The following is a 16,765-nucleotide window of genomic DNA, read 5'->3' as shown; positions in this document are numbered from 1 at the left end:
CTAGAAAATGCTTATATATAAGGTTTGACTGGTCAAAAATGTTTTGTGTTTTTTGTTTGGTTTATTTTCTTTGTTTGGTTTTGGGGGGGTTGGGGGGTTGACTTTGGTTTGGGTTTGGGTTTTTTTGTTTGGGTTTGGTTTGGAGTTTTTTTATATTTTCTTCTTGAAATGAGAAAACTATTTAATTTTTATATTAGTTTAACCACCAGAGCAAAGAAATAAAAAATTTACATAGTTATCATTGAACCTGACCTGAGAGAGAAGCAGCTTAGCATGAATTTCTGGTTCTGTGAAGTCATGAAAAGCCTTGTGCAGCCCATGGACATAGAAGCAGGAACATGGTGAACTCTAGAGGAACTCTATGTTGTGGCATTGAAGTTTCTAAAACACTGCTGGAAGACAGAAGAGGGTTAGAAGACTACAAACATAATATAAGGCTAGTGTTAATTGGAAGTGTAGGGAAAATACAGTAAGTAAGCTTGTTTTGTGGTGAAGTTTGAAAAGGTAAATGTTGAATTGCCAGATTAAAATAAGGTGAACTCAGTTTTTCTGTCCTTATTGTCAATCACAAGGAGAAATTATCCAAGTGAGCAAATGAAAACATTTCGTATGGTTTGCTCATCACACAAAGATTGAGAAGTGATCTGACTATCCAGTATGTGTACCTACAGAAGTTACAAATACAAGACTTGAATGTACTCTTTCATCTCACAGAGGAAGGCAAAACAAGAACCAGTGACTGGAAGTGGAAATTAGAGAAATTCCAACAAGAAATTAGGCAGAAATACTTAACACTGAGAGTGATTAACCTTTGGGAAACTGTGGGAGGTGCTTACTTTTCAATCTCTTGTTATTGCCTAATCAAAGCTGAAGTCTCTTGGGAGGAGATGCTTCCACTTTTACAAGATCTGCTTTGGGCAAGTGTGAGCAACCATACAGGCCCATACAGGAACACAGATGTGAAACAATGTCCCACAGTATATACGGCGTCAGACAAAAATTAATATTCTCTTCTGAACTGATCATCTGTGTGCATCTTCATGTATCTCCTCATTCTGTACTTTATCTGAAGCAGACCTGGTAATGGTTCAGAGATGCCTGCTCTGGTAGAGCTTTGATAAAAAGAAACATTAGGCAAGGAATGGTTCTGAGATCATTGAACACATTTCCCTAGATATAAATCTGTCTCTAAGAAAGGATTAATTCCTTTTTTTCTTCTTTTTTTTTTTTTTTTTTTTTTTTTACCACAGTATTTTTTGCTTAACATTTCTGGACATTAATGCTAGCAGGTTTCCACATACATCCTTTTTCCACAAAATGATCATGCCAAATTGATCCTCTCTATGGTGAGGAAGGAGATCAGGCTCTGCAGAGGACTTAATCCTTGGCATGGCTGCCAGCAGGGATGTTTTTAGTTTGACGAGAATACCGCAACTGGTTTTGAGAACATACTTCTGGTGCATTCCAAGGAGTCTTTTGGGGTAGATATAGGCTGTTAAATCCTCTGCACCCTTTTTATCTACTTCAGCACTTTTCACATTTGCAAATACAGAATTAAATGGTTCATGAAATATCTTGTAACAAATGAAGATGACAATACAAAGTAATAGAATACCAGATATCTGTATGCCTAACAGACACTGCACATTGTGAGATAGAAATGATCAAAATAAATGACATTTCTTAACTCAAGGGATAAATTATGCCACAGGTAAGATGCTAAACAATGAAAAAGAAGAGATTTACCTAGATGGAAAAGTTCAGCCACATCAGCAACCCCTGCAATTCACACTCCCTTAGGGGATACAGGCAGCATTCAGAAGGAATAATTATAGCTGGGGGAAGATCAGAAGGTCTGTTAGTGCTTTTGTAAAAACCTTTAATTTCTCTGAGCTCTGTCTGTATTCTCTGGAATGTCTGAAAGGGAGGCTGGTTTTATTTCTATTATTTGTTGTTCTTTGTAGAAAATTAAACTTTCTCAAATAGACACAAATTATTTCATGTACTTCTGTAATACCTTCCAGACTCCCGGGTGTTTTGCAAATGTTTTGGAAGCATTCCACTCCTGGTTGATAAACATCATCTTTTCACACAGGACATGGTGGGCCAGTGACACTTCCCAGCAACCTGCAAGAAGAAGTGGAATATCCTTTAGCCACCAACAGCTTTAGCAAACAAAGAGTATTTTTCTTGCCAGCAGAAATTGTAAGAGAGATGTAAGGAGGTAGTGTGCAATTGTCTATATGGCTATTGGGCAACAAAGTTGAGCAAAGGCTTTTCAAAATACTAGTAGAAGCAGATTTTGCAGGTCACCTAAAGCACAGCTATGGAAAGTAGAACATCACTTTCTGTTGTCACACTCAGACTTTAGTCACTACTGCCCTGAAGGGACTGAATGACTTGGGGCAATGGGCATGTTTCTGTCAAGAAACATTTTGTCTTACCCAAATGTTGTCTCTTTACATTATGATTTGTAGGAAAAGCCTATTCTAATATATGATGGCTTCCAGAGTCAGCTCTGAGCTTTCCATTGCTGATCTAAAGGCAAAACCTCCATTTAAAGTTGGACCAAGAACATGGGTGGGTTAGGCCCAGCACGAGACCTGTGGGATTATGTTAAGCCATCTTCTGGAATGATCTCCAGGCAGGTTGTTTTGCTTCCTGTCTTCCACGTTGATTTGCCTATCGGTCAACCCTTATACAGAGGTATTCATAGTATTTCTTCTGGTGACCTGAACTAACCAGAAAATAATCAAAATATTTCAGAAGTACAGATCTCTAGCAGCAGAGATCCCACCATCCAGATCTCCAACTTGTATGAATTGGCATTGTTACAGTCACTTTAAGAGCTGAACTTGTTGATAGCTGCAGAAGATGGATCTGCCTCAACATTTGTGTTGCTGACCATCCATAAAGTGGCAGGACAGATCAGAAGAGTAAAGAAGGACCTGCTGGGTCAAGCTGTTCTTCCTTCCCACTGCACTGGTAGCAATTTTTCCCTATACCTTTTCATGTTTCCTTGTTAAGCTGGTTCTCTGAGTCCACAGAATTGTAGGATCACCTTTCTGGGACTGTTTCAATCTCTTTTCCTGTGTCTTCTCCTGTATGTGAGAGATGTCTGGTATAAATGAGACCTTCCAGATATCTTGTCATATTCTTTGTCAAAGCAAATCCAAAAAAGAGGTTGATTCTCAGTAAAGAAGGCTGATGCTGACCTTCTGTCCTCTCTTCAGGCAGTCTGGCTGCTCTTCCTGCTCCAGTGCTTGGGACAGAGAGGCCTGAGTCTTTGGGTTTGTTTCTGCATTTGATGAGATTCACACCTGGGATGCAAATGTCTTCAACAAGAATGAAAAGGAAGTGCTTTTTGCTTTTAGTCTTTCACAGCAATTTGGGGTAATCTGAGATTTAATTTATTCATCAGTTGAAAGGGAAAGGGAAATCAAGCCAGCATCTTTCTTTTTAGCCAAGCTCTTTTTTTGTACCCCATGCAGGCTCACACAAAAGAGCTCTGATCACTCTAACTAGGTGCTTGTTCTAATTATAGAAAGATTTAGCATTGGTTACATAATAGCCCACTGCACAGCGGCACATAGCATTGTTATACTACAAAAGCCTCTTTCCCCCTGCCTCTGCGCAGCCGACCCAGCTTCAGCCTGTTTAACTAAGAGCTGCAAGGAACAGAATTAATCTGAAGCAAACTCCCAAAGCTTTTCCAGGAGAGGCCAGCAAAAATCAGATACTGACCTGCTCCCTTTGCTGGGAGCTTTGCCAGCATGCGTGATCTAGCGGTTAAAGCAAGGGATTGATAGCCTGGGCCACAATCTTAAGCATCCTGGGTAGAAGCAGCGAACTGTGAGCAGAAATCAGTGGTTGTGCTGAGGTTACAATCTCTATTCTGGAATTTTATATGCAGTAGCACAGTAGCTTTGAATGGATGTCCTGCTATTATGCCCAGTATGAGCCTGAGCCATGGAGGTTGTGAATGTGCAGATGCAAAGATCTATAGCAAAACTTCCACAGGGTGTAGTAGATACAGGAGCGATAGATCTTTTGCCTGTATTTCTACACTTACTTTATTCTGTGATTCACAGTGGTTACTTCGTGTTCATCCTGCACTCATTACTTTCATTTGCTCAGTAGTACATCACGTGCATGTCTCCCTGACTTTCTGTTTTCTTCCTCATTTAACCTCACCCTCTAAACCCTAAAGCTTCCTTCCAACAAATAGTCTTTCCTACACAATTTGTAATGTTCCAAGACTAAGCTGGGATGCTTCCAAGCAGTTCAAAAGCTCCCATCTATCCAAGAAAGGAAGAAAACTTAGGGGATTGTAGACAGTTTTGCTATCATATGGCTGATGCAGCAACTGGCTGTGTGGGCCAGCTTCAGCATGCTGGCACATCAATTACCCTTAACCCTGCCCTTCATAATTTGTAGCTGCTTTGTTCCTTGGATAATATTCAGCAAGAAGCCCACATTGTGCAGGCATTTATGTTCATGTCTGCTGCAGGAGACAATTAGGGAAAACAAAAGTGAAGTGAAGCCAGATGGAAACAAAAAGGGAACCCAACAAAAACTCCCAATATTATGTTGATCATTTAGGAAAATCTTTAATATACTATTGTCCCACATCTGGGGAGAAGCTGGACAGGTTACCTTTACAGCACTTCACAGGGGCTTAGATGAAAAACCTGTTTGTGCCAGACGGTCATCAGGACCTTGCCCTGAGCACAACATCCTGGTTTATTACTTCTAGAAGCTGAGACCTTTTCCTTCAAGTGTTTTTCAATCCTTTTTCCCCATCTCTACCTTTTTGGGTGCAGCTGTATCCCTACAAATACTAACGGAAATGCAGTGTGTTGATGCTTTCCTGGATTTTTCAGTGTTTCCAGAGTCCTGCTGGAAACAGTAATTCTCAAAGAATTAGTAAGAGCCTTTTGGTCTCATTCTGGGTTTGGTTTTTGGCATTCTTTTAAAGTATTAAGGATTAATGGTGGTAATGGTGTCCTAAACTCTGTCCCATATACATCCAGTTTCCTACTGTGGGCTTGCAGGTTATTGAGTTGCACATTCTCCTTATCAGGAAGATACCGAAAAACTGGAAATAACATTGAGTTTCCTGCTTTTCACAATGGGAGAGAAGTTCAATCAGAAATACTAAGTTTCAAGGGAGTGACTATCAAGCTAGGTACTTGCTCCAGGGAGTATGAATCTCTTACAATATTTATGATGATCCAGGAACATTTTTTTCATTCTCTGCTTTATTCTCTTTTAATGTAATAAAAGAATAGACTTTGGGGAGAAGATTGGGTTTGCATTGAACCTTGAATATGATAACACTTACTATCATTTTCACTGCTTATTGTAAGGAGCTAGAGGTTAGCTGCAGAGAAAGCTTTCTTCTGTTCTGCAATTACTTTTCCTTGTTACCAACAGCTCTTTTATTCTTGATGAACACAGCTGTTTCACTGGATCATCCTCTTGGGTGGAGAACACCAGTTCTTGGAATTATTCCCTTAAATATAAGCTGATACTAAGAAGCCACGTGTGCATTTCACCAAATGATAAAAGCTAAGTATAGCTGCATAGTTTACGCTATCAGTTTACTCTGCTTGAGGATCTGACCACATGATGGACAACATTGTTCCATGTTCAGCTCTACTGCCAGAAGCCCAGGTTAGCCCATGTGCTACAGTGGCATAGGTGATGGTGCTCACATGGAATCCTCAGGTGCTGCAGAAGCCAGGCTCACCAAGTGTTCATAGTGTCTTGGTCAAATCCGCACCTTTCACTAAAGCTCAGTTCTGACTTCTAGTCGGTAAAGCACCAGTGCCCCTCTAGCACCTCTCATAGGTCTAGAAAAAGAGTGCTCTGATGTCCGAGTTTGGCATTTCTGCTTTCCCTCATGATTTCCCATAGATGTACGCACGTACGCACACACACATATATACCTTCTCCCTGCTGCAGGGCTTTCATTGAGAAAACGCTGAGAGCCAATCGAAATATCATAAAGCCTGGGACTGTTTTGCGAAGAGCGAGGATGTCTCTCCGGCAGCCGTGCAGGGCCGGGAGCCCCGCTGACAGGGCAGATGCCATGCTGCCTTGCTTCACTCCGAACTGGGAGTGCTGCCCCTGCGCCTCCTCCCGTCCCGTTAGGAGCTGGGGTCCCCGCCGCCCTGCCAGGGCCCGCCGGTGCGCAGCGCCGCCCGGCTGCGACTGTCCCCCCCGGTGCCGCTCCCCGGTGGGCTCACCCAGGGGACGCCCCTTGCAGTCCCACCACGCCCCCGCCGTCCCAGCGGCCGCGGCCGGAGACCACATTTCCCAGCATGCCGCGCGGGAGAGGGTGTACCATGTGCGAGGCGGAGGGGGCACCAGACGGCTGGGCGCGCGGGAGTTGAAGTGCCGGCTCGGCGGTAAGTGCCGGCTGCGGGCGCCGGCGGAGGGCTCGGCGCGGGGGCGGAGGCTGCGCGCGCGGGCCGGTGGCGGCAGCGGGCTCGGGCCCTCGCTGCCCTCTCAACGCTTGCTGCGGCCTCGGGAACCTCGGCTCGGTTCGGCCCCTCCGTGCCCCTGCTAGTGCCGGCGGACGGGGGCTCCGGGCCCAGGGGCGGTCGCCCACCGCAATGGCAGGCCCCGGGGACAGAGGCCTTCTCGCCACAGGGCTCGGCGGGGTCGGGGCTGTGCGTGAAGGCGGGGGCGGCGGGGGGCGCGGGCGTGCTCCGCGAGGCGCGGCGGGGCACGTCTGAAGGAGAGCTAAAAGCGGCCGGAGCCGGCCTCTCGCGTCCTTCACGGGCAGACCTTGGGCCGCGCTGCTGCGGCGCTGGCCGCAGAGGGCGGAGCGGCCCCGCCGGGGCTTTGCGGCGACCGCGGGTGCGTGGTGCCCGCAGACCTCGGGGGTTGTCAGCGCTCCCGGGCCTCGGGAGCGCGCGGTGCTGCGGACACGGGCCTGGGCTGTTGGCGGCGGTGGGCCTGCAGGGGTCACCTCCGCGAGAACACCCGTGACCTCCCGTCCTGCGACCCGTGAAGTCCGTCCCGGGCGCCCCGAGTGGCAACAGGGGCAGCACGGCTCCCGGCTGTGGGGAAAGGGGAGGGCGTGCGGTTGTGTGGAAGCCACGGGAGCCAGCTCACCTCGGTGAAAGAAGTGGAGGTGACTGATCTGCGCAGGCCTGGCTAGCGAGAAGCAGTGACATCTGCGGCGTATTTCGCAGCTTTGGGATGGACACCCTAGGGGTGCCGCAATGGCTCATTTGCATGGAAAAGAGTCCTCGACACCTTCCGCAAAACTTTAAAATACAATTGATTTCTGACGGTTCCATTTTTGTACCTTATATTGGAGGGGTTTAAATTCTTCCTTTTTTATTGGTACAACACATTAAGCATGAAAGCAGGACCTTTATTGCTGAAGAGCTCTGCTGCTCTGCCTGTTTATTTGCTACCTAAAGTTCCCATCTTCTGTTCATGGCGTACAGCTGGCAGGTATGGCAATAGATGTGATGTCAAGAACTGCAGATTATAGCTTCAGGTAGGAATAAGTTGCAAGAACAGATGGATTTGCATTCTGCTTTCAAGTAAATGCTCTTTTAGTACATGAAGTGAAGGAAAGTTCTTTTAGAACGTGAAATAATAAAGTGAAGGAAAAAAATAATGAAAGAGTGAGGCATATTATCTGTGTTAAAAAATGTTCCTGTTTGCACCTTTCCAATAAATGAAATTTTACAAAAGCATACCAGGAGCAGAAATGATTTAATTAAAACACCTTGCAGAAAATACCTTTTGAAGGTGACAGAGGATACAATAGAGATTTCTTTTCTGGTCAAAGGAGATCAGGCCTATGGGAAGAAGCCCTAACACTTCTAGATGTTTTTTGGGTGAGGGGTTGGGGGAAGAGGGCAGCTTTTTTTTTTTTGGGGGGGGGGGGTGTAAGGAGGGGAGGAACTGCGTGTTCATTGTTCTGCAGCCAAGGGGCCAGGTATATTTTCTCTTGAGTTTGTAGCTTCAGAGGAGTCCTGATCAGCCAACTACCCCTTCCAATAGGAGAAAGCACTGGGGTGCTTTAGGCAGTTCTGATGGGTGCTGAGAGATACATCTCAGCTTTCTGTCTCAAAGTTACCTAGGGCTTGTAAGGAAATAAAAGGAAATACTAGAATTTATCTTGAGGTTCACTTACAGAGGTCTCCTGTGTTCTGTTAGGCTATTTTGCTGATTGTGTTCTTGTGAACTGTTTTTGGCTCATGTCACTGTGTGTGTTTTGTTGTTACAAGGCTTTTGAGAGCAAAGGCATGAGCTAGACTGACCCTGCTAAAAGTTCACAGTGAGAAGTCAGAGAGTTTCTCAATCAAGTCTTAAAGTGCAAGGATTAGTGGACTCCATCTTGATGGGGTAAAACCCCACACTCTGTCAAAGGTGCTTGTGGAGCAGGTGAACCATGGCTCTTGATTTCTGGTGTAAGCATAAAGAATGGTCAGTCATGTTTTGTATTCAGTACCAGCCAAAGGGAAAGAAAAGAAAGATATACCTAACTTGAAATTTTTTTTTTCAGGTCTGAATCCTCTGAGGTGACATAAAGCATCATAACATATGTATCAGATGTAATGAATTACATGTTTACACTACTTTATATACTGTAAGCAATGAATGCAGTGCTCCAAAGTGTTTACTGTGGGAAATGTGTTTGTTTCCCACCCTTGTCTCCCAATGAGTAAGTGGGAGAAGTGTCTCACCCTGGGCCTGCGCTGGATCTGTGACAGAGCCAGGATTAGGCTGTTGATCCCTGCAGATGTCCCTTCTGCTAGTACAGTCCCTGCCTGGCACTTAAGTGGGGTGGTGATGATGAGAGAACAAGTCTTGCTTGGTCCTTCTGATCAGGTCCCCCATCTGCTTGCCTTGTATGCAGCTGTCTGCTGGAGTCACACACAACCTCCAGGGATGCATTGGCTTTTCCCCCAGCACTCATCAGTAGTGCGGCTCTTTTGCAAGTAGTCTGGCAGACTTTCCAACCCATTCTGATGGTGTTCTTGATGTTACAAGAGCTCTTTTTAAACCCTGCTTTTTTTTTTGTCTTCTGTTATCTCCTCGCAGTCTATGTACACTGTGACATCATCCAAACATTTGCATTTGCCTATTGACTTTTGGTGAGCTCATTTTGCTCCCTTCTTTCTGTCCACCTGTTTCTACTTGTAAAGGCTTTGAGAGCATGAACAAATGTTTTGTTGTGGGTCTGCAAGGTGCAGAGAGTTACTTCTGGGTTTGTGGCTTGTAGACACTGTTGAGTTAAGAATAGCAATGGAGCCAGAGCGGGACAGCTTATTTTGCTTGTTGCATGATTGAGCTCTTGACTGGGGGCAGTGCTAGCAATGCGTCATTAGCAAAGGAACAACTAAAACCTGATTTGTCAGGTCCCTGGGGGCTATAGGCATCAGATCACTACCTCTTTCTTAGACATTACAGTTGCTATTTTGTGTCTCTGTAGGGTTCATTGGTGATGGCACGAAGAGCCTTGAAACTTGCCTCACTGACAGCAGCTGCTTCTGGCATCTATCTGTATGGAAACAAGTTCCTGGATCCCAGTGATTTTGGAGTTGTTCGTGTGGGCCGGACCATTGCCACAGTAAGTTTCACCCTAGTAATGTGCAGGAAGATTCCTAGGTGGTAAGGGAATTGGAGTTCACAATAACTTGTGATTTCCTACGTTCCCTCTCTGCATTCGCTCTTGGCAGCTGGCTCCTGGAGTCAGAAGGTCAGTAGGGAGCTCTTGAAGTTGTTGACACAGTGGAGAGAAAAGAGGTGAAAATATGTAAGGAGTAGAGCTGTCGTTTGCATGTTTTGGAAAGAAAGAAACAAGAGATACTAGGCTGCAGAGAACTCTCTCTGCTTCCCTGGATAGGGCGGGACCTTCAGAGCAAGGGCTCACTTTGGGCCCCCACATCTTTGTCAGCCACCCTTCAAGGTCAGTCACCCAGGTGCGGTGTCCTGCTGCCTTCAGCAATGACCTACCTCAAACTCTCTTGTCTCCATGTGCCATTTTTTACATTGCAATGGTCTGTTTTAAGGATCGTGGTTGTTGCATTGATACGCCACAGGTATTCTGAGGATCGTTTTCAAAGCAAGGGTAAAGCTAGGATGTGTGATGATGTGCTTCTGAGATTGGATTGGCTTCAAGTTTTGTAAAATAAAGGCTACATCTGCCTGTCACACTGTTATTTCACTCTTGTGTTGATCACTGCTCTAGAAAACCTGTGATGGAGACTGCCAGCCAAACAGGTTACTGCCACCTTCTTGAGGATGTTCACTGATGAATCCATTAGCAGCCAGGAACAAGGAGCGCAGAGACTCTGGAGGGGCTATCAGTCTTCCTGTACCTCACTTGCATTATACCATGATCTCTATCATTTACAGACCCTCAGTGGTAAGCAGCTGTCAGTCTGCATGTTCTATGACTTTTTAGCACTTTATGAATGAGTTTTACAGAGAGTCAGCTCCCAAGCACAGGTACAATAAGAAACAAGCTCTGTGGTTAGCTCAGGTGCTGTGCTGTTTATATGTGCAAGCTGCACCATGAACTGTTGCGAAAAATGATTATTTATTTTGAAAGGGTGAGGGCAAAAATACAAACTGTAATCTTTCCTTGTTACCTAATAAGTGCTAAGCTTCATGCTCTGTCCCTAACCATAAGGCAGTGCTGCCTGGTGGCTTGAAGCAGCTCTCTCCTTTTTACTGCACAAGAAACTGAGGCATGGGGAGGGACCACAGCTTATTGTGACTGGAGGGGAATCTGCTATTCAGGCTGTTTGAGTTCTTCAATCTGCCCTTGAGTTCTGTCAGCTTGACCAGTATTTCTGAGTCTTTCTTGAAGCCAGTGTTTTTGTGGGTGTCTTGTATTTAAGATAAAAATAAGTGAGAAGTGTGCAATGGTGAAGCTGTGCAGTTGGTCTGTGTTTTGAGGGACCCATGAGGTATTACTTTCCTGATGAAAAGAAAGTAGGGGAAAGGAGATTTTCTTTGCTGTAAGTGCTGGTGAATCTAGACATGTTTGACTTTCACATCCTCCGCCTTCAAGGAACACAAGTAATGGGCTGTAAAGCACTTCATTGGCCCTGCTCTTAAATGCCTTAGAGGTTTCTGCATCCATAGGTACAAGCAGTGGTCCCCAAAACCAAGTTACGAGCGCCAAGTCTTCTGTGGCTGATGGCAGCGTGTGTTTGGATCTGTGTGTCTGTATACTTCTCAAACAAGAATTTTCTGTCTCGTTTTGAATTCTCTGTTTCTTCTAATATATACAACTCTGTATGGTTAGGTTGCTTCTGAGAGATTCTTCAGTCCTGCTGCACCAGTGATCTCTGCCTTCCCAGCTTGGGGTCTGCTCCTTGTTGGAATGTCAGGTTAGCTCTCATCTAGGTGCTGGCAGCCCAAACTGCTTTCCCTTCTTAGCCATGGACTGGATGAAGCCAATAGAGCAATCAGACATGTTAATCTGTAAGAAGCTCAGCTTCTTGTAGAATCAAAGAATGGATTGGGTTAGAAGGGACTTAAAGATGATCTAGTTCCAACACCTTGCCATGGGCAGGGACACCTTCCACCAGACCATGTTCTCAAAGCCTGGTCCAACCTGGTCTTGAACACTTCCAGGAACGGGGCATCCACAACTTCATTGGGCAAATTTTCAAGCTTTCTCTTTTCCTAAGTCAAACCTGAGACTCTGTAGCAGACAAGTGACTTTGGATATTGGTGTCATGTCCATGGAACTGAAACGTTTGTCCTTCAGTCTAGCCCTGCCCACGCTTCTTACCTGTATGGTTGATTCAATCACTGGACCATAGCCAGGCAAAAGCAGGCTGTAATTAAGAGCTGTAATTCTTAAGAGCTAAATTCAACAGCAGCAGACACAAAAGTTTAAGATAAGTTATGCTGTGGTAGAGAAAAGAAAAGCCTGGGGAAAAGAACACATGGAAATCAAGAAACCTGACCTAGGACTACAAGACTCCAGTCAGATTTGATCTGAGTTTGATTAGAAAGATTTGAGCCTGCTTACATTTTAAGCATGCTGCTTCAGTAGTCCTTCATGAACTTGCTTGAGAAGCTTGATGAAATGCACTAGCAGAAAATGCCTTCTTGAGCCTCAGTTTAGGGAACTGGCTCTTGCTTATGTATGGGTAGACAACTGTTCAAAGAGAACATTGTGCCATGACTTGGTAAGACCTGAGGACAGTTTTAGGAGTGGTGGAAGAGTGTAAGGTGTTGAGAATTTGTTGATAAAAAGTGGAAGCCCAAGTCTTAGGGACATTTTACACTAGACTGGATATGAGATCAGTTAAAGAAGTAATCTGGCATTTGTAAGAGGGGAGACTGGTTGATCTTTTAGATCTTTTTATGTCTCTGAGATTCAGTCTCACACTGTAACATAAATGACAAGCACTAGTCTTGGATGAGAATGAAGTTAGTGGCGTCGACAGCATCATGTTTCAGGTTGTTTCTGTGTTCTGGGAAAACCAGAAACCTGGTAGAGCGGTTGTGCATTTGCTGCATATCTTTGAGGTTATCTTGGCTGTTTTGGCTATGGAGGAGGAACATTCTGTGCAGTAGCTGGAATACATCTCAGGCAGTAGCAGGGATTTGGCAATGTCAGAGTTGCCTATCAGGATCATCATAATACTAATTTAGTGTTTAAGATTATGATGTAATTAGCAACTGCTTAATTAATTCCCTCTTCCTCTGTAATACAGGCCAATCTGTTAGCTGCTTCTTTTTAAGTTGGAGGTGATAATTACCCTCGTGGACAAGAGATAAAATAAGCACCAACTCAAGCCTTCATGCAAGGCTGATTTGAACCTCCCTGCACTTCAAAGTTGTTTTTTGAGGTTGTGACGATGCTTTGAAAAGCTCTTCTTCTGAATGCGTGTCTGTGTAAGCGGTGCAGCTCCTGAGCTGACCAGGGGCAAGAGAGCCTCAAAAGCCAGAAAAAAATTTGTTGTGCTCAGTTTCCAATTCAGAAAACAGCAAACGTGAGAAACCCAACCTGCACAGGGAGGGAGTGTGTCTGCTGTAACTAATTGCCAGCTTCTTACCCTCTTGTATGCATCTCTGAGCTTGTAACTGTTTCCCTGTTTTCAGTTCCAGTGTCTTTGTCGCAAACCAAATTTGATCCCATTACTCCCTGGCTTTCATTATACATCAGCTGTACTTTATGCCCTTCCTAGGCATGTTTGTGATGAAAGGTGGGGCTAGTACACTGTCTCAGAATGGGATGCTACCCCTTCAGTAGGGAGATTTTAAGAAATCTGACTTTATGGCAAGGATCTTGAAGTTCACATCAGGTTAGTGCACAGGCATATCTAAATGTACATTCCCCTCTCTCCCTCCAACTAAACTTAGTAAACATGACCTGTGTTTCTGTTCTGTTTGCTGGCATTCTGACTCTGGAAAGAGAGAAACTTTAATCATGGGGCAGAATTGTGAAATAACCGATCCATTTTCAGAAATCATTAAGGCACTTAGGAATCTGATTCCAGTGTCTGTGGCTGTGTCTAGCTAACATGTTTAGCTGGATCTCCATGTTGTTACTTTGTAATTAGGTAACTGACCGTTTGGCCCTCTAGTCCTTAGTGCAGTTGAATATCCCAAAAGTACTGCTGCTGTGCTAATGGATGAGCTTGTATCCAGGCACTCTGCTCCCTGCTGAGCCATCTACCCAGACCAAGCTCAGTGTGCACCAGTATGGTTAGGCAGGTTGGAGGCGTGAAGATGAAGTGTAGGATAGCTCATGGGGCGCAAACAAGGTCTGCATGGCCTCTATTACTAGCAGCAGGCCTTATTGTGAAAGCCCTGGATGGCTGACTGAGAATGAGTATGCTGTGTAAGGTGCTGTTTGGAGATTATGAAAATGCTTTGAGCTTCTCAAATAGGAGATAGTCTAGGAATGCCAAGTGTTGCTTATTTTTAACAGCTACATGTCAATAAGGTCCCTGCCCTGCCTTCTATAAATGTTCATTGAAGTATTTTAATTTAATTTCTTATAAGTCTGTTACCATAAGCTTCACTTATGGAGTGGGGCCTAAACTTGGGAGCCTAAGCTGCATACCTTCTCCTTAACAGAAGTTTTGTTATTTTGATAACTCCAGAACTTGTTCAACATTTCTGGTTTCATTTGCAGACGGCACTTATCACCTATGACTACCTCACCTCTCTTCGGAGTGTCCCGTATGGATCAGAGGAGTACAACTTCCTCAAATCACAGGTAGGTGATAGCACTGGATTGTGTTCCTTGGAAACTCTGCAAGGCACAGGTGTATTGCCAAAGCCATTGCTGTAAAGCAGACCATCAGGTTATCAGGTTAATAATTCAATATGCCTTCTACCACATTGTTGACAGCAAACTGTGCTGCATATTAGATAATATTCTTGTAGGACTTGCATTGCCTATTGGAGAAAGTCCCTTGTCAATGGTAGCCACTTAAATCCATTAGAGATTCAAGTGCTTGGTGTATGGGGTAAGATGCATTTGGGCTCTGCTGCCCAGACTGGTTGTGTGGAGGTCAGCTGCTGGCAGAAGGTTTCTTTTCCTGTGCTTATTGTTTGGTAATGGCCATAACCTGAAGGTTGAGGGATTTAAGTGAGTGTGTTGGAGGGGAAATAATAGGCATGAGTAAGGCTTATAAGCAATAACAATTGGGCAAAGAATTGTACATCTCTACAAAACACGTTGTTGTGTTTTGATATCAGTAATTTACATTAATAGAAAAAGCATTTCTAGTAAGAAGGAAGATGAGCGCTGCTATTGGTCCTCTCAGTCTTGTGGTGCACTTGTCATACCTGCCTACAGCCTTACAAAACATTGAGCTGAGTGACACTGGGCTTTAGTTGAGTGCATGTGGTGTATCTAGCCAGGGTCTCTCTGCTATTCTGGCTCAGGGCCTCTTTGGAGTGGGAAATATGGCTTGTGCCAAATTAGGTCAGTCTGCGTAGCATGTTTGAGGGTCTTGATTTGGAGAAAACTCCAGGAACCCCTGCCCCCCTTGTCTCAGTCTTTAACCCCGTTTTTCTTCTTGGAGCTTGTAGGATTTAGGCCACCGGTGATGTTGAAATACATGGGGTGGTGCTCTCCAGGGGCACTCAGACTAGAGGGACTCCAAAGCTGAAAACAGTGGTGGGATGTGTAGAAATTGGTGACATTGGACTCTAGCATGCTTTAGTATTCCTGTGGCAGAAAATCCACGTTATCAGTATGGTCTTAAGAGTATTTGGGATAGTTTGCAGAGTGGTTGCAGAGAATCATAGAGTAGCTTGTTGGAAGGGGCCTTAAAGATTATCGAGTTCCAAACCCCTGTCACGGTTTCCTTGGACCTGTTCTCATCCTCTGTTGTCTAAAGATGCTAAGCGGTACTGCTGTAGCTCCCTATGCCAGGTGAGAGCACTGATCCCCTGGCATAAACTAGAGATAGATGTGTAGATAGATGTGATAGAGTCTGGAGTTTCACTTTCCATCTGCCCATGTCTCTGCCATGTGCATTTGAAACCTTGTTTGCGGAAGGGCTGCTTGTAGCTTTCTTGAGCAGCATCGAAGTTATGGAGTTACCAGTGCTGTGGAGAGCTCCTCATTTGGCAGCAGTTCTCAGCAGCCATTGCAAATTCCTGACCTTCTGCCATGTCTCTCCATGGCTTCATTAACCTCTGTCATGCAGGTTGTGATGGTTTGTCAGTTTATGCCTTGGGCAGCCAAAAGGGGCCCTGTTTGCTGGCACTGCACAGAGCTCTGCTTTCTCTGCTTGGCAGCCAAAGACTAGCTGAGTCAGCCTCTGCATGTGATGCAGCCAGTGGCAAGCTCAGCATGACACAGGAGGACTCTATGGCATGGCCAGCACTAGCCTTTGGCTGGAGGAAGGGGAATAAGCTGGGAAATAGGAGGAAGTAGGTGCAGGCATAGCATGAGTTAGTAAAACTTGTTGGCCAGTGGAGGCCTGTCCTTCTGGTGGCAGGTGTTAATGGAGGGCCACCACTGAGCCTGATAGTGAAAGCACTTGTGGGTTTCTCAGCAGCATCCCTGCAGAGCTTGTGCTAGCAAAGCATCAGTTTGGCATGGGAATATTTTTTGGACTTGGGCAATTGCATGCCAAACCCTTCACCTAAGTGCAGCTCTAAGTGAATGGCAGTCAGGTCTTCACCATCTTGCAGCAATTTTAACACTGTGGGAGCTGATTTTGCTGGTCTCAGACTAGTCCAGGATAACTTGTAAGAAGTTGTCTCATTGGAGTTGGTACTAAACATTAGTCACTGGATGGGGCCAAGAGGATGGGAATGCCCCTCCCAAGTAAGTGTTGTGTGTGAAGGATACTTATCCAGATGTTGCCTCTACTAGCCTCTGTCCTGAATAGATCTCTGGTGTTCTCAGCCATTCATTGTACTCTCATTGCTTTCTGTCCTTCCAGTGAGGCCAGCTTAAACTCCTCTTCATATGCTGAGAGTTTGGGGCTTTGATTGTGTGTATGAATTGGTTACTGATATCCAGCTTCACTTTTGGTGCTGTGCCTGGGAGAGTCTATGAAGCATGGATTTGGTGCCCCTGGAACTGTGGATAGTGCCAGCAGGTCTGGGTGCACCTGCTGTGCCTCTGATCCCCTGAGCTGCTGCATGTGTGTCTGGGTCAGGTTTGCAGCTGGGAGTGGAAAAAACACTTCTGTGCATCTGTTGCTGGTAGTCAGCATACTGGCAGGTGGTACTCCAGTGCAAATAATGCTTAACTTGCTCTCCATGAATTAGCCATTAAACTGGAGACTCT

The 16,765-nt window shown here is 45.1% G+C and overlaps 1 protein-coding gene and 1 long non-coding RNA gene across 4 annotated transcripts in view; one reads left to right on the top strand and one right to left on the bottom strand.

Moving 5' to 3' along the window:
- Window positions 1-1,756: 1,756 nt before the first annotated feature.
- On the bottom strand, window positions 1,757-7,182 carry LOC136017585 (uncharacterized). The gene is made up of 3 exons (XR_010613993.1): window positions 7,126-7,182; window positions 2,018-2,127; window positions 1,757-1,835 (listed from the first exon to the last, which is right to left on the bottom strand). It is a non-coding gene; the product is annotated as an uncharacterized LOC136017585 (long non-coding RNA).
- Window positions 6,328-16,765, top strand: part of ADCK1 (aarF domain containing kinase 1) — a 79,577-nt gene continuing 69,139 nt past the window's right edge. The window contains exons 1-3 of one of the 3 annotated variants that reach the window (XM_065685960.1): window positions 6,328-6,413; window positions 9,467-9,604; window positions 14,144-14,227. In XM_065685960.1, coding sequence (XP_065542032.1) covers window positions 9,479-9,604; window positions 14,144-14,227 — 210 coding nt within the window. In that variant the 5' untranslated portion in view covers window positions 6,328-6,413; window positions 9,467-9,478. Of the gene's footprint in view, window positions 6,414-9,201; window positions 9,222-9,466; window positions 9,605-10,272; window positions 10,403-14,143; window positions 14,228-16,765 lie in introns of those variants that run through there. The other 2 variants (XM_065685961.1, XM_065685962.1) reach the window with 2 other exon arrangements.

The sequence above is a fragment of the Lathamus discolor genome, chromosome 6 (assembly GCF_037157495.1).
Source record: "Lathamus discolor isolate bLatDis1 chromosome 6, bLatDis1.hap1, whole genome shotgun sequence".
Lineage (NCBI taxonomy): Eukaryota > Metazoa > Chordata > Aves > Psittaciformes > Psittacidae > Lathamus > Lathamus discolor.
The sequence above is the reverse complement of the archived record's forward strand: the minus strand, read 5'-3'. Positions and strand labels throughout refer to the sequence as shown.